General features: G+C 42.8%; 1 protein-coding gene across 3 annotated transcripts in view; it reads left to right on the forward strand.

The window, feature by feature from the left end:
• The window catches only part of VWA8 (von Willebrand factor A domain containing 8), a 297,774-nt gene that overhangs the window by 237,052 nt on the left and 37,929 nt on the right, over window positions 1–22,793 (forward strand). For all 3 annotated transcript variants that reach the window (XM_074378241.1, XM_074378240.1, XM_074378239.1), the window contains exons 38-40: window positions 12,689–12,797; window positions 16,309–16,465; window positions 22,537–22,645. In XM_074378241.1, the coding sequence (XP_074234342.1) occupies window positions 12,689–12,797; window positions 16,309–16,465; window positions 22,537–22,645 (375 nt within the window). The remainder of the gene's footprint in view (window positions 1–12,688; window positions 12,798–16,308; window positions 16,466–22,536; window positions 22,646–22,793) is intronic.

Genomic DNA, 22,793 nt, shown 5'->3' on the forward strand with positions numbered 1-22,793 from the left:
TGTTCCACAAAGCTACCATTTAAAGGAATGTATTTGAAATTTTTAAAATTCTGTTGCAATTAAAAAAGTCTTTTTAGTCTTTTAAGCCTAATCTACATAATGACTCTCATATAGTCCCTTCTGTCTCCAAACTTCAGGCCACACTCCCCCAAATCTTCAGACAATATTTCAGTCTCATGCTTCCCAAAGAAAATAGAAGCTACCAGAATGCAGTTTCTTTAACTTCGTAAGCTCTGCTGTCTGCGCCTGCCCAGAGCTGTCCCAGCCTCCCCTCCTATCCATCAAAGGCCAGTCTCTCCTCCCCTCTTCGAAGGCATTGTGCTCCGTCCTTTGTCTCCTTTTTCTCAGGTACCTTCATTCCCTCTCTTTTCTGCATGCTTCCCATGAGTATTTAAACACACTCAAATATTTTTCTGGACCCCGCAGATCTCATTTGCTGTCACTCTAACTCGTGTGACTCAAAGCTCTTTCACAGCAAAGCCTCTTAAAAGAACAACCTACACACTGACTCCCCTTCCAGACCTCCGGTCACTCACGTCTCGTTCTAATGACTTCTCTCCTCCCCCGCCCCCACCGTCTACAGAACTGCTTTTGCTGAAGCAGGAAGTAACCTCCATGTCGCTAAATCCCGTGGGTACCTTTCCAGTTGCCGTCTCATTTAGCTTTCCCGTGCACACTCTGCACACTCGCTCTCTGTCGAAGCCCAGTCTCCTCTTGGCTTCAACCACAGTCTCCTCATCTGATGCTTCTCCGTCTCCTTTGCTCCTTTCTCTCCTGGGCCACTGCCCTTCTCACTCTCAGTGCTCTTTTCAGGAAACATCTTTCACTTCCATGACTTCAGGTGCTTGGTGCTTATACAGCACACTAACAAATAAAACAGAGAAATGGTGGGGATTTATAAAACCATGTAGTCAAAAAATATAACGAGTTCTCTCTTTTCTTCTGTTTAATAATTATAATGTCTCTACCACATCATATATTTTAACAGTACTTTACATTTTGAAAGCATTTTTCCAGAGACATAAACAGGTTTCAAACTGGAAATGACACTGAGTGCAGCCCCCTTTGTTCTGTGGATGCAGAAACTGAGATACAGAGAGATGAAGTACTTTTCCTAGAGTCAAGCAAATGCTTTGTGTCTTATTTGAACCTCACAATTCCGTGAGGGCATGTGCACCTGTTGATTGTGTAAGCAGCGAGAAAGCTGAGGTTCTGAGAGTTGGGATCTTGCCCATGTGCATAAATCAGAAGTAGCAGACCTAGAGCCAGAACTCAGGTAACCTGGTGTCTAGGCTGCTGGCGTGCCCCGTCCTGCTTCTCTGCGTTCCTAGGATTGCTACAGTTCAATTGTACTCAAAGTTAATTAAATTAGATTGTAAAACTGAGATTGTCTTTAGAAAGAGACAGCTGCAGCATGCGCTGTTACAGCGGGACCGGATTGTGGGGGGGATGTTTCATATGATAGACATTCTAAGTGGGCTATGGGCTTTATCTGTACTTACAGACAGAGGTTGGTTGGTTGGTGTTTTCAGTGTACATACTGGTTACTGGTGAACTGGTACCGCAGTGACAAGTGCATTTCTCCCTGCTCTTCTTCAATAAGGGAGAGTGTTTAGGAGTGATGAGCCCTAACTCTCTGGTTATTGGGGTTTTCACATAAACCTCAAGTGTGCTCTGGTGAGCGTATTCGACTTAGACTTGGCAAAACAGGTGGGTTTTAGAAGAAGGCACTTCATTGGAACCATTGTGTGTGTGTGTGTGTGTGTGTGTGTGTGTGTGTGTGTGTGTGTGTGTATGCTGACATGTTCTTTATCCAGTCATCTGTCGGTGGACATTTGGGTTATTTTCATGTCTTGGCTATTGTAAATAGTGCTGCTGTGAACATTGGGGTCCATGTGTCTTTTTGAATTATATTTCCTCTGGATATATGCCAAGGGGTGAGATTGCTGGATCATCTGGTAAGCCTATTTTTAGTTTTTGAGGGAACCTTGAAACCATTTTCCCTAGTGGCTGCTCCAATTTGCATTCCCACCAACAGTGTAGGAGGGTTCTCTTTTCTCCATGTACATAGCTTTAAAAATAAATGTAGAAGGCTTGCTATGAAAAATAGCTCAGAAGCAAACTCTTTCACTTTTTTTGCTGATTTATTTTTGCCCCCATATCTCTAAATAATGTACTTAAGCTTCTTCTTGATTTTTCCATTTGAAGCATTATCTTTTGACTTCAGCCATGAACATTCAAGATTTAGCTCTCTTTTACTTTTCCATCCCTACTATATGATACACAGTTAACATCCCCCGACCCCTGCTGTATGATACACACATCCCCTCAGTAAATTTGTACTAGAATTTCAGTTAAACCAATGTTCAGGTTTCATATTATAGTAAGTATGTAAAACATTATCAACCAAAAGAATCACATAGTGTACTTAAATTACATTTCTGCCAGTCACCCCCCTCGTTTTCTGGATGAAGAAGGCCAAGAGAAGAAAAGTAACTTCAGCCAAAGCCGCTTCACCAGTTAGTACCAGGACCAAGAGCAAAAAAAAGCCAGTCTTCTAATTTCCAGTAAAATACTTTTTTCTGTGATGTCAAGCTGCCCCTCAAAAAAATATATTTTTTTTAATTTTAAAATCTTACTGAACCAACTTGAAGAAAAACCAGGCTTTTTACATGATTATATCAAAATATTCTTTACACTTAATTTTCATTTTGCTCAAATTGATTTCTGATGGCACCTCCTTTTTCTTATAAACGAGGATTGAAATAAAGGTAGTTAAGGACCCTAGTGTAAAGAACTTACAACTAGAAAGAAGTTAGTCTGGTTTTGGGTTTTAAACTAAGACCCAGAAAGGTTAAATGAAGTACTCAGTATCACACAGTGAGCTGGGAGCCACACTGGGCTGAAATTCAGGCTTCAGCTGTCAGCCCAGTACTCTCTCTGCTGAGTACCCCCCACTTCCTCTCAAACACGACTTAGTTCTTCTCAGGCATGTTCCTTCCCTTAAAATCTGTCTCTTACAGATGCCTGTCATTCTCTATCGACATTAAACTTACTCATCCCAACAAATGACATTAAGACATGTCAAAATAAGTTAAAAGTGGGGTATAAAGCATTTCTTAAAACCAGGGTTCTAGACTCACAGATATAGAAAACAAACGGTGGTTCCCAAAGGGAAAAGGGTGAGGAGGGATAAATTAGAGGTTGGAAATTAATCGACACTCTACTATATATAAAACAAATAAACAACAAGGACCTACTGTAGAGCACAGGGAACGATATTTAATTTCTTGTAATAACATAATGGAAAAGAAACTGAAAAGAAAATATATACGTATGTCTGTATAACTGAATCACTTTGCTGTACACCTGAAAGTAAAATTGTAAATCAACTACACTTCAATGCAAAATTGAAAAAAAAAAAAAAAAACAGGGTTCTGTTAAGCTACCTTGCATGACTGCACAACTTCGCTGTGTTAGGAACCGGGGGACAATGATGTCAGTGGAAGGAGACAGGCATGAAAACATTCCTAAGTGTCATAAAGAATTAGAGTCACACAACAGAAGACAGCCCAGGCACTGGGAGGACAGAGAGGAAGTCTGGCTGCCACCCCGCTCACCCCAGTTCAGCCCCAAGGCGCCGGGTTAATTTCGGGTCTCTTCACTTTGTCTTATGTTCTCTCCTCTGTCCTCCGGATGCCCCCCTGTCACTGCCAAGTGACCGTGTCACGGCATTCACAGCCACACATGCACAGTTCCATGTCCCAAAGTGTGTACTGCCTCCTGCCCTTGACCTCCCAGGCCACCCAGGACGGCACTGCTGAAGGAATCCTCAGAGGGGGACACAGAGCGAGAGGAGCGGCATGGGGGTGTAGAGAGGGGAGGAGAACCACCAGAGGCAACTGCAGAGGGAATGTGTTAGGACGGCACCCAGGGCTTCTGTCCCTTTGTAAGGACTATGTGTTCTGAGGTGTAAACAGGAAACTGGCAGGTTCACACCACTAAGGAAACCAGAGAACTAACATAAAAGAGAGCATGACAAACACGCTTGTATTTTATTATATAAACCCCTAATTAATTACCATCATTATAGGAATCGTTTGTATCTAATTGCCAGGTAGGTCAATATCAATGAATAGAACGTAATTTGCATCATGTAACTGTGCCCTAAATTTCATCCAAAAGCTTTACCCTTTGGTACTTAATGTTCTAAGTTTATTGCTCAGGAAGAGAGCCTTCACAACCTAAAATTAAAAGAATGTTTTCAAAGCAAGAATCCAGCGGTATTCTTTTCTCCTATCCCAAGTTTTCTGCTTTCCAGCTTGCCTCCTAAGTTCCAGGAGAGCTGTTACCAGGCTTCTAGATGTTCTTGGTGGCATGTACACCACTGGGGCCATTCTGCAGCTTCGAGATGGCCACAGCAGCCATGCTTGTTACACAGCAATTCACTTAGTCACCACACGTGTACTGAGCTCCTGTGATACGCAGAGACCAGGTGCTGAAGCTGAGATGGAGAATAAGACCCAGCCCTGCCCTCTGGACATTCAGTGTGGAGCTAGTGTCCATTTACCCACCTGGCCGGGTATTCCCACACATCCCATAGCACTGATTCATAGCAATGCTATTTATCACTTAAAGAAATACTTTCTTTAAAAATGTATGTGTGTATATGCATACACTAGAAGTGTACATTCCAGCTATTTAATGTATATATTTTGCCTGTGTTCCAAGTGGTGTTTTACACTCTTCCCTTTTGAGCTAGTGCAGCAGCCTGGAAGTGTCCCTCACCCCTGAGCCTTAGAGCACAAAACCAGAAATGCTCTCATCTAGTGAGGGACATGGGCCATGCTCTACTGAGCTCTGTGTCTGTGTGCAGTGCACATAGCTTATTTCTCTATGGCCTCTCTTTCCACCATTATTTTGTATTCTGGTTCATAGCTTTGACTCACAGGGGTTGTCAAAAAGCGTAGGAGAATGTCAGGCCAGTTGGAAGCCAAGGAAGACTGTCTTGCTGGATGTGAAAACACAGGTTTTACAAGAACTCCGTGTGCCTTGAGGAAATGGTTGAGGAAACCCAGGGTAAACATCAAGAGGCAATGACTTCATAAACATGATTATAGTCTGAGATGATGAACCAACAATCAGATGAAAAATAGCTGGAAGAAGTGATGCGTACTGACGTAACCTGACTTTAGCATAAGCACAACGGAAAACCATTTGCCAGTGTTTGATGCTACAAATACCTTCTCCATGAGGAGTATGCTATAATAACTCGTCCAACATTGAGTCAGTTAGCATTCCTATTTTCAGAAAAGAATTCCCCCCACGCTAAATGTGTTTGCATGCAGTGATGGTCAGTGCTTCCAAGAATTTTTAGACCCTGGGTCTTATTAGAGCCCCCTTTTACTTCTACCCACGCTAGCAGTAGGATGGCTTTCCTACCCACCCTTCCCTTTCCTAGCTACACTTAACACCTCGGAGACTTCTCTCCACATGGAAGGCACAATAGCTTTAAAAATTGCCCAGCAGGTTTTGTATTCGGGAGAGAACTCAAGACTGGAGTGTAAGACTGAAATCACCTGGCCAGGACATGGCAGAAGAGATCTTAGCTTCAATAATAATAAAAGCACATGGCAATAGATGTCTCTTGCCAGGGCCACCTTGTACAGAACAAAAGCAAAACATTTTGCACACTCTTTGTCGTAGTTGAGGTGGCCTCGCGTTGCTAACTTTTCCTTGGCTTTGGAAGTCAGATAGCCAGGCTTGAATTTACTCCAGGGTTGAATGTCAACCTTTTGAAGTCTCTTAAAAATCAAAGAGGCAAAAAGAGAAAGGGGAGAATAAAGACCTGACAGTGTGCTCTGCCTCCACCGCCTCTGAATTTAATTAGCAGTTGTTTTGTGAGAATGCTGAGGATACTCTGCCTGTCAAGTGACAGCCAAAGGGGGCGTTTCCGTTTCAGTACACTGTCGCCATGCCAGTCATTTGTGGGTTTTTACCAGTTGTTTTTGCCCCTCACCTACACACAGTGAAAACAACGCTTGGTTTCCCTTGAAGATTTGTTTGTACTTACACAATCTTAACCCCAGAAATATCCCCTTGATTCCATTATCAGTGTTCTGTATTCTCAGGTTTTCCAAAAGTCTTCATCTTTTGTTCCTATTAGAATTTTTTTTTATTGAAGTATAGTCAGTTTACGATGTTGAGTCAATTTCTGGTGTACAGCATAATGTTTCAGTCATACAAATACATACATATATTCCTTTTCGTATTCTTTTTCATTATAGGTAGTATAGGTTACTGCAAGATACTGACTGTAGTTCCCTTGTTATATAGTAGGACTTAGTCATTTATCTATTTTATATATAGTTGTTAGTATCTGCAAATCTCTAACTCCCAGTTTATCCCTTCCCACCCCTTTATCCCCTGGTAATCATGTTTGTTTTCTATGTCTGTGAGTCTGTTTCTGTTTTGTCAATAAGTTCATTAGTGTCATTGTAGAATTTAAATGGAAGAAAGAGATGAATAAGTGAAAGACTCTAAGTAAGGTGAGAGGTTGCGTGGGATGAATTCTGCAGCCGGATCGTTTGGTTTTGGGCGGTTCTGTCTGGGCCAGAGAGCGAGGAGAGAAGCTGCTACCCACAGACGCACCCCAGGCCCGGCAGGGGTCCCCAGAAACTGAGCTGAAGTGGTAGGGATTAGAGTCAAGCTGAGGGAGGGGCAGGGGCAGGATTTAAGAACAATCCAGAGCCAATAAGACCCTGTATTTCCTGCCTCTCGGGGTGGATGGCTCTGCTGCCCAGGGGCTCGGCCCCACTGTGCTGTTTGCCAATTACGAGCTGGCAGGAAAGAGCCAGGAAGAGTCCCAGCAGACACCCAGCTGACAGCTGATTGTGGAGAGGACTGTATGCAAGGAAGTTTACTCTTAATGTTCTGTGGCTGAACTGCCTCCCACACATGCATTAATCTTTATTACGCATCTATTATGTTCATGGATATATGTATAAGCCACTATGCCAATGGCTACCGTCAGATGATAAAAGATGGAGTAAGATAGTCATAAATCGGTATTTTGCCCTCCTGTTAGGCCAAGCCTGTGAAATCTATAAAGCGTTGTTTGTTTCCATCAGATCAGGTGTTTTTGATGGTTAGTAACGGACTTAGCGAAAAGGGTCATTCCAGTGAGACAGATCTTTGTCAGAAACTATAAACACGGGTGGAGAAATAACATAGGGTGCATACAGGGATGTATTCCAGAACATCATATCAGATAGAGGAAGGAGGGTGTTTGGGGTGATGATTTCAAATGTTTTAACATATTTACCAAGCCCATCACTTGTGCCAGAAAACAGAGTATGCGTAAGTCTCTAGGAGTGTTCAAGAAGAAAGCAGGAGGGTAGACCGAGTTGGGTTGAGTTTGGGGAAGTGGGCAAAGGGTCCAGGACTTTATTTTTCAGCTAGTGACAAGGACACTTACAGTGTGAATGCCCTGTGGGGCTGATTAGTACAAATGAGTATCAGCTACAGTATAATTTTTTAATATTAATGATCAAAAACCAGATCGTTCTCTGCTTCTTAAGAGTGAGGCGGGATTAAAGAAGGCAGGAGGTCATTGACTATTTGAAAGCACACGTTGCCGCCGGCCAAGGAAAAGCTGAAGATAAATTGCATACTCGATGGCTTTGCCAGAGGTTGACACTGGAACACACACAAGCTGCCTATGGACAGTATTTTTCTCATGTGTTATCATTGTGGAGGCCGCATGTTATTTATGAAAACTAGGTGAGGCCCAGCTTTTATTTTTAATGAGCTGTCTTCATACGAAAGACCATCATTCCTAGGGACATATAAGTGTGACTTTCATTGTATCTGTGAAAGAAACTTCTAACTTAAAAGAATTACCTCAGACAATCATGTTGCAGGCAGACAGATTTAATGCCTTATTATGGTCTGTGTCACCCTGTGCTGTGACTTCGTTCCCCTTTATAAACACTCTCCTGTTCCGTGTTATCTCCATATCCCAGTGAGCACTAGATGTACCATAAATATACACAGACCTGTTTGAATAAGAAAATAAACGAGTGAATGCGATCAATGGCCTACCAATCAATCGAGAAAATCATACGCAACTGTAAAAAGTAGAATTTCTGTGTTGATATTATTATGGCAATTTTTGATGTCAGAACATTTCAAGTGCATCTTCTGGGAGAAGACATCCTCCGGAAGATCAAGAATGGCTTCTGCCCTGCTGCCTCTCCTTCATCCTTTAAGACGTGGATCAGTTTGCATGCAATGGACTCTGAGTAGCAGAAAACCCAACTAACAGTAGCTTAAACTATAAGGACGTGCGTTATTCATTCACTTATGTAGAAGATCAGAAGTAAGTGACCCCCTGGTGGGTTCAGCAGCTCAACCGTAGCCTCCTCCATCCTTCCCTCTGCCCCCTTCTTCTTGTTGCCACGTGGTCCCCAGACGGAGGCCACAGCTCCATGCATCACATCCTCACTCTGCGTCCCAAGGCAGCAGTGCATCTGTGTTGGAGGGAAGGGGAGGGCGGTACATCCAGGGCAGTGAGAGACGAAGATCTTTCCCAGAAACCACCTGACCGACTTTCTCTTCCATCTCGGGTCACATACCTTCCCCGAGACCTATCGCTGGCAGAGGGGAATGAGATGGCTGGGCGTAAGTCCAGCTCACCATGATTCATCTGACTTCTGTTTAAAAAGAAGAAAGAGGGAGTGAATGTTGGGTAGGCAACTAGAAATTCTGCCGCGCCACACCTAGTCTCCAGCTGGAGAATGCACATCAGCTGTGTCGTCCAGGCATCCCTCCAAGAACTAAGTTTTCTTCCAAGATTATATCCTGGCTATTTACATCATTTTACTGATGGTTTTTAACAATCATGCATTTGAGGAGGAGCCTAAAATATACGGCCTTGCCTAGAATTACAGGCTTTCATGAGTCATGTCCCTTCCCTGCTCGGGTTTTGGGTTGCTGTACTCTGGAACGTTTTTATGCATTATAATTTACAAGATCCATGTTTTTTTCCATTTGAAGCCGTATGAAAGAGGATATGAAAGAGTTCTTAGGACTACAGCACACTTATCTAAGAGGAAGTAGGTTGTGTCAGCTGCGAGAAACACATCAAAGGCCTTCGCGTGTGCATCAATTTGCAACACCAGTTGTAAGAGTCCACGATATTTTGTGGTTTGGGGAAAATTTTGATCCATTTAAGTGAATACCGTAGCGTCTATTTCAGTAACTGGACTGATTTACTTGAGCTCTTTCTAGATGAAATCAACCCGTGAAGGAAATGCATTCCAAGCCCTTCTCAACACATACTTGAAAGAATTCAGCAGTTTATCAACTTGCCGAGTGAGCAATGGCTCTATCACATGCTTCTGTCCCCAGGAAGCAAGCTTCCTCAAATAATGGGCCTTCCCCAGTAGCTGTTCCAGTTTCTGTGCTGGGTTGGACTGTCCTAGACTTCCTGCCTTGTACCTTTCACAAATCATTGTCAACTCACGTAAGAGATGCCCTAAAATGGCTTTGAAAACCTCTTGTCAGATCAGCTCCTCCCACCCTCCTAGAGAAAGAGACTCCAGTGAGTTTAATGGCATTCATGAAATGACACAGGCTTAGATACACTCCCCAAATGCCGTGCTTTTAAGTAAACATCCTTGGAGTTTTATGATATGTGTTTCTCTAGAATGACTCAGATTTGAGCTGATGACTGGTTTTGTCAAGAATTTGTCAATTTTGAGACATCTCTAGACTCCCATCTGGGGTTGGTGTGGGGCTGCCTTGTTGTTGGCAGTGTGAGCAGTGCCATTTCCCAGAAGATGGTCTGGCAAGACACACAGGTGGCAAAGAACACACCGGTACTTTTCTGCCCAGAAGGTGAATCGCAAATTTTCTGCCTCCCTGATGGCCCATTATAGTTGTCTCTGCAACTTCAAGACTGTGATTTTGGACGTAACTAAATGGGGGCTGTTTGAAAGGCTTTTTCCTTTGCCCTGTGCCATCATTTTTAGTGTTTGTTCCTAGAAGGCTGTTCTCTTATAGCAGAATAACTGGATTGTGTGACGTGCCTAAAGGAGGTTCATTTTTGATGGAAGTTATTAGTCATGTAGGAATTTGCTTTCTATTTGCTTCTTCTGAAGTTCTTTTATTTATTTTTAATAAATAATATACACACACACCCTAAAGTGAGGAATGGTGTTTAGAACAATAATTCCAATAATACTGCCATTGCCCAGACCATTTCTGGAACTTCATCTTTTAGAATCGGTCTGTGGTGTCACAACTCTTATAAGCAAGTGAGTCCTCGTTGTTGTATAATTGCACCTGGTTTGGACTAAAACCCCTTATTTACCAGCTTTTGAATCATTGAAGCAGTTAGAGCATGGCAGTGTTAGTTTCTGATGAGAAGGTTGAGGCCCCGAGAAGTTAACTGACTTGCCGAAGGGAGCAAAGCAAATTAGCAGATAGTTCATACCCGATGTCAACTCCAAGTATCCTTTGGCAGTTTTTTAAAAATCAAATCTATTTTTAACATGTAGATAATTGTCACCATTAAAAATCTTAAAGTTGGCCATGGATTCTGCAGATCCAACCAGAAGCAGTTCAGAAGTGTTTTGAGCAGCCTTATGGTCATAAATGTATCTCTATGTATGAAAAATAAGTTTGTCATCTTATTATAATAGGTGTATTTCCATATGTAAGTTCTACTATGTTTGTTTTAAAACATCAGTGAGATGGTAGTCGTCGCTTTACTATAGATTTCTTAAATTGACAACAGAATAAAACTCTACAAAATTTTGAAATGTTTCTTGTTTTTCTCATTTCTCATGGCAAACATCTGCCGGACACTACAAAGATAAGCAAACAGTATCTCCTGGGTGGAAGCAAACTTATCCTTGTACTGTGCTGTCCAGTGAGATAGCCACCAGCTACATGTGGCAACTGAAACTTCAATTTTAATTAAAATTTAATATTTAAAAATCACATCCTCAAGTATTCAATAGCCACATTGGGCTGATGACTGCCATATTAGATACTTAAGATAAAAACGTTTGTATCAACACAGAAATTATATTGGTTAGTGCCAGCCTAGAATTCATTTTTTTTTTTTAGGAATTCTTGTAGTCAATATACATGTTTCCATTCACTACCTGTCTCTTACACTACCTCTAGAAAAGTTGGACAGTGGTGGCAAGTTTGGGGGAAAGTATTTTAAATGTTCATTTATTCTCTAAATGTTGTTAGCTATTCTGCATAGTTTAATTTTTTTTAAAGGAGAAAAAATGTATTTTCCCCCATCTTTCGAGCATGATTACATGTGTGGAATTCATATCAATTGTCATGTCCTGGCTGCTAAATTTTCTTCAGGTATGCTGAACTTCTGGCAAATGCTCTGTTAATGCTGCCAAAGCTAATGGCAGAAAGGTCCAGTTAATTAAAATCTCTTTACAATGTCATAACATTTGAAATGAACTAGTCTAGACATAAGACAATAGAAGTTATGTTGAATGTATTCTTAATAGCCATTTTCTTTGCCAAGGCCTTCAATTACCTACCTACCTTCGTTCATCCTAACATCTAGGATGGAAAGCCAGATGGGTCAGCTCTAAAGATTGGCCTGGCCTCATGCTTCAGGGCCATTTGCAAGCTCCCCTGCTCCCTTGTAAGCAGTTCAAGGGCGGTGATCAATCCGTCATGGCTTTAGTAGGCCCCGTGGTCCTTCCAGTGATGTCCTGCCAGTACATTTTCTGTATGTCTTATTTGAACATATAAATACATATTTGAGCTGGTCTGCCCTGAAAACCATTCTATCTGAGAGCAGGCTCATAGGGTCCATGGATGTAACTGCTTCAAGTTCTTTCTGTTGTGGAGTAATATCTACCGAGCTGACCGCTAGGATGGTGTTCCTGCCTGGTTATCGGTCCTTTTGGTGAACCTGTGCTGAATTAAATTAGGGACCAATGAAGGAGCCACAAGCTCTCTCAGAGGAAGACTAAAGTGCCACTTATTCTGTTTGATTCACAGGAATAGTAAATCCAGTTTTAAAAGAGAGATGAACTAGGAAAGCTGTAACATACCATAATAAAATTAGAGTGGGTCCAGAAAAGAAATACATGGTTTTTAGTGTCCATGTGTATAACATCTATCACTGAGGCACACGGACATACATTTTCTGTTCTTCTTTTCTATATATTTTATATAAAATAATGTTTCTCTGAGGAATGGGGTATCTTTAAAAATTAAATAGGTCAGTGCATATCTGCTGTGACTTTGCTGGAACAGGTGGGCAGTGGTCCTTTTAAACTATCAAAAGAGTGCCAGTCCCCGGCGAGATCCATCTTCCCTGCCTGTGGTAGGTCTTATTCTTCACATAATGCTCAAGGCGTATTCTGCACAAGGACAATTCTGAAGCTGTCACTCAGTCCAGTTCTTTTCTTTTTTTTTTTTTTTTTTAATTTTTTTTAAATTAAATTTGTTTCTTTCCCAAGTAAATGGATGTTAAATCTGGTGACTTTTTTGCCAGAAACGAGCAGCATCTGTTGTGTCCTGTGGCCTGAGATTATGAGATACCTTAAGGACTGGGGAAAAAGAATTCTTCGTTGCGTCCTGCACTTCCTGTTGCTGGGCATGGAGAGTGTTAATGTCTTATTCCTTCATTTTCTAGATAACAATCAACAGAGAGAGTGGTGAAGACGTGAGTTCCCCCAAACACGGGAAGGAGGACCCAGACAACATGCCCCACGTGGGCGGCAACACTTGGGCTGGCGGAACAGGTTGGTAGCACTGTGTTCTCCTGGGTCGGGCTTCCAGAAACTTCACAAGCCCATGTGGACAAGCACACCCACCCGAGAAGTCTCAGGAACTGTCTTGCCTTCTCTGCCTCCCCCATCAGTCAGCTGGATTGTGCCTTTGCCCTCTGTCCCAGTCTATGTCAAGACACGGAAAAAACCCTGGCATGTGATGTCCTGAAGACTCCGCTACCCTTTGACCTAAGACCATTCCGGCCCTCCCGGGGTTACTTCATCCATCAAAGGGGGATAACAGTATTAACTGCCTCACAAGGTTGTGGTGAGAATTAAATGAGATTATGATTGTAAAGCACTGAGCTCAAGACCTGGCATGAAGAATGGATTCATTAAAAGTGTTAATTCCCGCTTTTAAATTCCATGCCCTTGGGATGGTGCCAGAAATCTACAGTAAATTCTCTCTTGGCCAGCTGACTTTGAAAAGAAATGGTCCTTGTCCTCCACGTCTCGGAAGTGAGTCTGTGGAGGATGCAGGATTTTGAGCTAAGGGAGGAGGTTGCGGGTTGAGCCGATGGCTGGGGTCCATCCCTTCCTCTTGGCTGTCCCACGACAGCATTGTTCCCAAGAACGCTGCCTTCCTCTTTCCTGCACGGCAGCTGGAGCAGACACATCTGCTGGGCTGCAGGAACAGGGCCAGACAGCGTGCGCACCATCTGATCTTATCTCGGCTGTGAGGAGCGCTGGCACCGGCCCCACTCTTCGCCTTCCCTTAAGATGGTCTGTGCCTCTCGGCCTTGACGGCCTCAGGAGGAAATGGGTTTCTGGGCTGGGACAATGTGCTATCAAATAGGCCTGGGGACTTCTTGCATGCCTGCTGTGTTTATTCATCAAGCATCAGCTTTAAAGAAAGGATATTGTTAGAAAATGTCCTTTGATCTGGAAGTTAGTGTCAAGCCAGCAAGATTTCATCCATATGGAATGCATTGTGGACCGAGCTGGCCGGAGTGAGGTTCCCAGCAGTGGGCTACTCTGGAGCAGGGGTTCCTGCTTGTTATTCTGCTTGTGTCCCCCAACTCACATATCTGTCCTGGCTGAAGACCCAAATTTTGCTTCCCCGCCCCAGCCTTGATTTTTCAATTTATCAAGGCTCTGTTGCTTCACCTTCCTTTTCTTTTCCTTCAGAATCGTCTACATTGAACTTAGCTCTGACTCAACAAGTCATTTGATTCCTTTTCTTCTTTTTTTTTCATTTATTAATAGCTTTTTTTTTTATTGAAGTGTAGTCAGTTTACAATGTTACATCAATTTCTGGTGTACAGCTCAATGTTTCAGTCATACGTATACAGACATATATTCCTTTTCATATTCCTTTTCATTCTAAGTGAACTAGGCCAGAAAGAGAACGAAACATACCATATGATGTCACTTATATGTGGAATCTTAAAAAAAAAAAAGAAAAGACACAAATGATTCCTTTTTCATCATCAAAACCCCTCCGTTGCCTTTCTCCCCCTTGTCTTATGAACAGATTTAGGATGCCCAAGATTAGCTTCAAGATTATGCCTTGGAGTCTAGAATCTCTGGCAAACGTTTTCATGTAAGTAGTACAAATTAAAGGCCCTTGGAAGTGGAAGTCATGAAGAACTCTGTCCCCACGCCCTCTCCATCCCAGGATGACTTTCCCAAGGGACCTTCACTTTCCCATGCTGACTATCACTCACACCAGCCCCTAAACAGTTGTGGTCCTTTCCTTCTTCCATCGAAAATGATGTCATCCCAGCACCCGGGAAGTTTAGCTCTCATTCATGATCCACTCATACCTAAGGAGAGCCTCCAGTAGGAAGGGAGTCAGGTCCCAGAAGCGGCTTCTCCACCTCTGTAGCTCCTCGTCCTTGTCCAGGTACCGGTCCCCTCTGCCTGTAACTGTCCCTGGGTGAGAGCCAGGAATCACACATGTCTAAGACAGAATTTTCCATCAGCAATTTCCAAGTAAAAATGAAATAAGATGTGCTCAAATTAAAGGATAAAAAATACTATAATTAATAGGCTGTTCTCACGGTATTTCCCAAAAGGAAATGCCCTACCTGGACTTTGATAAGGGAAGCTATGCATGCTGAGTTCTTGCTTTTGACTTATTACACCAAGTAAGGCTTCAAGGGAGGAAAGAAAAATGTATCATAATTTAACCTGGAAATTAAGCCTGCAAATTTCCACTTTATAAAATATAGAAATGACTCATTGTATGTGCCTGGAAGTTGTCTAAATAATAATAATACGAGCAATCACTTACAGGGCTCTTCCTTTGTGCCAGATACTGTTGTAAGTGTTCCAGCCTTATGACAGTTAAGTGAAGTAAACAATATTAGTATCTCCATTTTACAGATCAAGAGACTGAGACACAGAGAAGTTAAGGAACGTCCCTCAAGGACAGGTGACTCACATTGGAGCCAGGATTCAAACTCAGGCAGTCTGATTTAACCATGCAAGACTGTACTGTACGATACTAGTATGTCATACAAATCCATAAAGTAATTAATATACAATGTTACGCTGCCCCTCCAGTATTAGAGTCTCTTTTAAGTCCCCAAGTTATGTGTGAATGAACAAAAGAAACTGATTTCTAGTATTTTAATTATTATAAAGCAGGAGTAATACTGATAGCCCAGAGGCCAAATCTAGCCAATAAACGTATTTTGGGGATCGACGTAGTGTTTAAAATAATTTGAATTTGAATGTATTTAGACAAGGCAAGTCCTATCTAGTTAGCCAAGTTCTCACTGCTTCTTATAATATTACCCACCTAGTCTTCTAGGAGTTTAATTTTTATTTACAACATAATGTTATACAGTATTACATAACACACATTTGGGTTTACATTGAAAAACTGTTCTGAGGCTGGCAGTGTTTATCTGTTATATATTATTCAAGCTAAAAGTCAAAGTTAGTATAATAATTGGCTTCTGATCTTGGCTAAGCCACTGATATGAAGTCATGAGTAGGTCGCTTAACCTCTTTGAGTATCATTTTTATCATTTGCCAAACAGAGGAAACACTATCTATAGTCTAGCCATCTTTCTCTTTTTTTAAAGGAAAAATGAGGTAACATGTGAGGGGAGAGGAGTGTTATTCATTTAATTAACAAATATATACTAAGTATTTATGATGCTCACGCCACTCCCTTAGGTACAAGGTACAAAGATATATAAAATATAATCCCACTCACCCTGGAGGTGGTGAGAAAAGAAAAATGAGTTTTAAAACATAACAAATAGTGCACAGGAGCGTTGACCCCTGTAAGGCGGAGTCCTCAGATGAGGTGTCGTGGAATTTGGACTGAGCCTTGAAATGGGGGTGGGATTTGGCTGGATGGAGACGAGGGGGACACCCTGTGTTTCCAGAAGAAGGTCTTTGGGATATTTAATGACTAGCTGAGTACAATGAATATGCTTCACAGGACTACCTCCAGAGCCGTGATCTGACTCTCTGTTTTGTGGTTGGGATGAGACTTACAACCTGGGCTCTCACGGTTTCCTCCCAGGGGGAAGAGACACTGCCGGTCTGGGTGGCAAAGGTGGTCCTTACCGGCTGGATGCAGGCCACAAAGTGTACCAGGTCTCCGAGGCTGAGAAAGATGCAGTCCCCGAGGAGGTGAAGAGAGCTGCGAGAGAGATGGGCCAGAAAGCCTTTCAGCAGAGGTGAGTGGTCCCCGGTGCCTCTAGGGGCAGCGTCGGCCGCTGTGGTGAAATGTCACAGTGGACTCTGGGTAGACCCAGACCTGTGTGATTCTCCACCTCACACAGCAACTTAGACCACAAATCCAGGGCCACCTCCCTCTCCGATGGAGACAGTCAAGTGAACAGAATCTCCCACTCTTTCTACTCAGGCTCATTTAAACGTATTGATTACATGTGATCATATAGAGGAAGAAATTGAACACATGAGAAAGTAAAACGAAAAATATTTCTCTTAAGAGAAACTGAAACCCAAATCACCCCATCTACATCTGTTCCTCGGCCACATGCAGAATTCAGATAACTCTACGTGGTGGGCCCTTCCTGCTGTCAGAAGTCTTGTAGATACACATACACATATACACACACACACACACACCCTGCTGAGTGCTGAAGTCACGTGGTCCGGAGGCTGTGCCCTCTGGCAGTGCAGAGAAGGGTAAGGTCAGTGGGCTGATGTGAGGTGAGGCCTGAGATCAGCCGGTATTTGGACATTCCAAGAAGGGAAAACCAAGTGAGCAGAGGCACCAGGGTAGGATAAGCAGAGTGTCTATAATGGAGGAGCCGCTGGAGGTGATGGGGAGTGAGGTTGCCAATCCAGGGGACAGGGTACCAGCTGGGGGTGGTGGGTAGTGAGGTTGACTGCAGAGGCCTTGTCAGTGGGGGGAGGACTTGAAATCTGGGCCGACAAGCCTGTGGCTCTCAGAGATTCTGAACCACTTTGATCAGAACCACCTAAAATAATGAGAAGAAGCCACATGACGCTTTCACTAGACAATCCACGTGTGTTCCTTGGCTAAAAGTGAAAAATGCCAAAGGACCAGCAAGCTCTCTTTCGGGACTGAGGGCATTGGTAGCGGTTTGGGAGACAGATTTACATTGCCGTGCCCTGTGAAGGAGCTGGGTGCAATTCCAGAAAGCATGCTCCAGCGTATGTGAGTTCTGAAATTCCTCCCACAGAGAACATCTGGTGTTGCATTCTGTACTGTGCTTATACGTCCTGCAAGTAAACAGTTCAGAACAATGGGGACAAAAATGCAAGTCCCTCCCGCCACACCCTCAGGAAAGCCTGCGAGCCTTAGGACCCCCGTGCACTCAGCAGGTAGATAAGACAAAAGTGTTAACTCTCAGCCCTTCTGCTGGCTTCCCTGGAGACCTTGAACAATTGATTTATCCTCGCTGGACGTCAGTTTGTTCTTCTGGTGATAGGTGACTTCCCTCCCCTTCCTCTCAGAGGGGTTATGTGGGCAAATAACTATGTTAGGCATGAAAGCAGTTTCAACTTCTCAAAAAAAGATGGGAGGAATTCTATAATGCAAGGTCTCGTTAGAATTAAAATACTGTTCTCCACAGAAAACTAGGCACAGCATTGTAAATCAACTCTACTTCAATAAAATGAAATAAAAATAAAAGATGGCTCTACATTTCATATAAACAAGTAAGCATTTATTTAGGAAAAGAACTGAATAATTAGATACACATCATCCTCTCCTCCCCAATTAATGATTTCCTGTTGTTTCCACACTGCAAACCTCACAAGTCTAGTCTCAATTTTTGTGCAAGTGGACAAATGGCTAGAATACTCCGACACACACGTAGTTCTCAGGGAGGCAGAATGACCTTGAAGTAGTGCTTGGTACAAGTATATATACAACCCCTCCTCCAATTTCCATGGTAGCAGGAAGGAGCCTGGTTTCATTAAGGACCGTTGCCCCACAGGCGAAAGAAGTTTATCTGTGATAAGGCAGTTAAACTTAGTAAAGAGGAAAATTTAGTAGTAAATTTAGTAGGGAGGAAAGAGAAAAAGTGGGGAAGGGAGTAAGTGAGAAGACCACACACCTCTACTAAATGCTGCCGGGAAGAATCTAAATCCAAGTAAAAGAATACCATAAGGTGATCGAAATACAGAGGAGGTGGGCGAGGGGATGGGAAAGGAGAAGGCAAAATAAAAACAGACATGGAAACCCTGAGAAAGACAAGACATAGCCAAACAGACAGAAGAATGGGGCTTTCTACTTTCAGGTTGTAAATACTCCCATCTGATGACTATTCAACTTAGGATGGCTAAATATTTTTCTTAAACTTTTTATCATGAAACTTTTCAAACATAAACAGAAGTAGAGAAAACCATGTAGTGCACCCTGTGGACCTGTCCCTCCAACCTCAAGAAGAAAAATCTGAATCCACTCCCAGTCCCCACCGCTGGGGTATTTTTGAAGCAAATCCAAGGTTGTCTATCTGTTTCTATTCAGATTTCTATCTGAAATATTGAAATGAAATATTTCAGAGCATATCTCTGAAATATTTTATTTTAAAAAATTAAAACAATATTATTATCATGTCTTTAAAAAGTAATAATTCCTCACTGTCATCTAATAATTAGCTTTAAAGCTATTTTGCAACTCTAGACACAGGCAGAATGAGGTCAAGTTCCCCCATGTATACTTTTATAGCACCCTGTGCCTTTTCTCCATTGTTCTTATCACTCTATCCCGTTATGTAATTATTTGTGTGAATAGTTGATTCTTCTCCACTGCAAGTTCCTTGAGGGCAGGGTGTCTTGCCCTCTAGTATTTCCCCGGTATCTACACCCAGAACCTGGTACGTGGCAAGCACTTGGTACGTATTTGTGGAATGAATAATACACACATGAGCACAAGCAATGGTATCACCCTTTAATACTCAATTCTGAGACTGGCTAAAACCAGACTGACAGCCAGACCTCTCCATCACCCAAGAGATCCACCAAATTGCCTTGAAGATGGCTTCTTGACATTATCAACATAATAGCATTTAGTTAACATTCATTTGTATCTGGATTGCTGGTTCCTATATATCAAGAATCAATTAACTCAGGAAGAATAACAGAGGTAGACAAGTATAAGACATGCATAAAGCAGAACAGAAACATTAAACCAATAAAACGTGAGTGAAACCGACGGCGAGGTACTTTTACACACTCAGGAAAGCGTTTGAGGTGGGCACCAGCTGTGGAAATTGTACCCACTACCATTTGCAAAACTAATCAGCCTCAAACAGTAGATCTCAGCCTATGTTTGTTTTCTTCATAACTGATCCAAAATTATAGTATTTAAGTCTGACCTATACGAAAAAGTAAAATGAGAACGAAAATTCTCAGACTCTTACGTAACAGTAAATACACCCTTTAAGGATACACTGTGCCAACAAAATGCAGTTAGTCCACATAGATTACTAGGATGTGGAGCAGCTGTGCCCTGCAGTTGATCAGGGTTAAAGCAGCAGAAAGACATATTTTCAGCTAGTTTTGTGGGCTTGAGAGCATTAGCACTGGGAGGCTTGTCTGATCCAGAGGCTAAAATTTCCTATTTCCTTTCCCCACTCCCTGCCTCGGTCTTCATCTTTCAGAATGTTATCAGCTTTGAACACCTTGTAGGTGATCTTTCTGAAAGCTGACCCAACTTGGAATATGATTTCCAGATTTCTTCATAATTAGAACAGCATGTGGTATGTTTTGGATGCAATGTGATCGCACCAGAGGCAGCCCTGTAACTGGACCTAATTCTCATCTCTCTGCAAAGATGAGAGGTCTTACCAGCTGCCTGGCTCCTTGCTTGATATGTGTGTGTGTGTGGGTGTGGGTGTGGGTGTGAGTGCATTTTCCCACTGCTAAGGACTAGCTGTGTCTACACACTTTGTCTAATCTCCCTTCTTTGGAAAAGTACTCATCTCCCTTCTTCGGGAGAAAGCATACTGGCCCCCCAGGGATGAAGAGAGTGGAAGCATATTCTGTAGAATTCATTGTACCAGCTTCTGTACAATGATGCTTGAAGCTTGAGACATAACTTAATCTAATGAAACTTCATAGAGAGATTTAAGAGATTGCCCAAACTAAACATAAGCGGTATTGTTAGGAGGTCAAGTCCTGTACACATATTCCCTTTTGTCCTTCAGAGCAGAGAGTTAATTAGATGTAGAAGGACACCTTGGCATGTCACCTTGGGAAACGACCATTCACGTATCATTAACCTTTCAGGTCTTTATCTTTTGATAGCCAGCGTTATCAAAGTTCCATCCAACAGCGTTTATCGTGTGCCACTGCGTATCAGGCATTGTACTGGTTCTGGAGACTCTAAGAAAAAATGGGACATGTTCCTTCCCCAAGAGGATTAGAAGAGAGAGTATCAGAGAGCATCACATGTAGTAAAGGTATTTTTCATTAACTTTTTGGCTCAGGTGTCCACACACGTACACACACCTGTGTGTAAACATGCATTTTTGTCTGCTGGATCTCAATGTAAAGGATATTTCCTACTGTGGAAAATAAAGTTTGAAAAACACTATGATAGCACAAAATAGATATATGTATTAAAAGCGATAAAGTGCATAGGTTCCATTGTAGGTATCTGTAGAAGATACGTGAAAGAGAATGATCATGGAGGGATCAAGCAAGACTTCCTAGGATGTGGCCTTGAGCTGGGTCTTGACCCTCGAGTTGGCGTTAGGCAACCCAGCCAGGTGGTAGGGCCAGAATTGCACGTCTGCTCCGTGGGAGTCAAAGCCTAACGTGATTCCAATAAGCCTCTAGTGCTGTGCCCTGAGATGGATGGATTCTTCCCAGTGCCCGGCCCGACAGGGAAGAATAGAGGCCATTCATCCTCTCTGAGCATTTGTGGTTTCTGTTCCAGCCCAAGGCAGTAGAAATATACTCTCGGTAAGCGTTTCAGCTCTGCACCTGGGATCCCTCCCTCTGACATTGCATGCTTGCACGCGCGTGCGTGCACACACACACACACACACACACACAGAGCAGTGTAGAAGACTGTGGTATGGTTAGGCTTTTGAGATATGCATTCACCATTCCCTGTCCTGGTATCAGCACCCTTTCCATTCATAGAAGTTTCTAGGAATGTGTGATTAAATTAGTGTATTATGGACACGATGCTACAAAACCATCTACTTATGATTAAAGATCCTGCGTTTTCAATAATTCTGAGTCTTATTTGTATTTCAGTCATTCATCTCAGTTTATTTGGAGCATCTGTTCTGCTCAGTATCATGCTAGGCACCGGGCAGATAAAGATGAGAAAGACCGAAGGAGCAAAGAGTCCAGCTGGGGAGACAGGAAGCAGACACAACTAGAGCACAGGTAGCAACCGCTCCGATAGACATAAGCATGAAATGATATGAGAGCACAGGAGACAGACCTGAAGATCAGAGCAGGCTTCCTGGAGGAGGTGATCATTGATTTGAGCTCTGAAGAGTTTGTGGGAGTTAGTAGGCAAAGAAGCAGGGAAAGGCACTCTGGATGGGAGAGAAGCCCAGGCAGGGCTCAAAGGCCCTGGGCGCATGGTGTGTTCAGCAAACTGTGAGTGCACTGACGGGGCTGTAGCAGAAGGAAATAATGAAAAACGATAAAAGGAAACACTATACTGGCAGGATAGAATTTCAAAGCTACAATAATATTAAAACACAACTATCCTAACAAAAACACACAGTCGGCAATTTCAGAAAACTCTTGAATTTTTTACGTAGCAACACATTTATTTGCATTCTTTGGGTCTGAACTGTTACCCTGGTCGACCAAATTAGATGTCCTGGATCTTAAAAAGCAAGCCATGGGATCTCTCAAGGAATCTGCCACATGAACAGACCATGTGCCAGCATCACGGCACGCCTCTGGGATATAGCAACAGTGTGCTCCAGGGCTGACTCAGACAGGCTCATGTGAGCCAACCACGTACATTTCTTTCTAACTCAGGGCTCAGGGGCCTCACTATTGGTAGCTTAAAATCGATCACCAGGGAAATCAGCAAACACTACAAATCAGGGCTTCTTTACCCCTGCAGGGTGACTTGTTAACCATTTTGCAGCACATCACTGTACACACAATCCTCTCTTTTGAAACTTTCACCGGAGACATCACTTCTTGCTTTTTCTCCCCAAAAGCAAGAGTTACCAAGGAGTTTGCTACAGGGCTGGCAGTAGATGAACGGAAGTTAAAGACCCACATGGACGTGATTTCAGCTGCTGTCTTTTTCACCCTCTGATTTTAGGTTAAAAGAGATCCAGATGAGTGAATATGATGCTGCAACCTACGAAAGGTTTTCAGGTGCTGTTCGACGGCAGGTGCACTCCCTCCGAATTATCCTGGATAATTTACAGGTAATCAACATTTATGGACCAAGAAAATAATCTAGGCCACCTCACCTTTCCTTCTGTCCAGGAAGCAGTCATGTGACCAGCAGCCCTAAAAGGCATCAGACTCCCCGATTTCCCTCATATAGACCTATGAGCATCTCACCTCTACTAG

The sequence above is a fragment of the Camelus bactrianus genome, chromosome 14 (genome assembly GCF_048773025.1).
Source record: "Camelus bactrianus isolate YW-2024 breed Bactrian camel chromosome 14, ASM4877302v1, whole genome shotgun sequence".
NCBI classification, from domain to species: Eukaryota; Metazoa; Chordata; class Mammalia; order Artiodactyla; family Camelidae; genus Camelus; species Camelus bactrianus.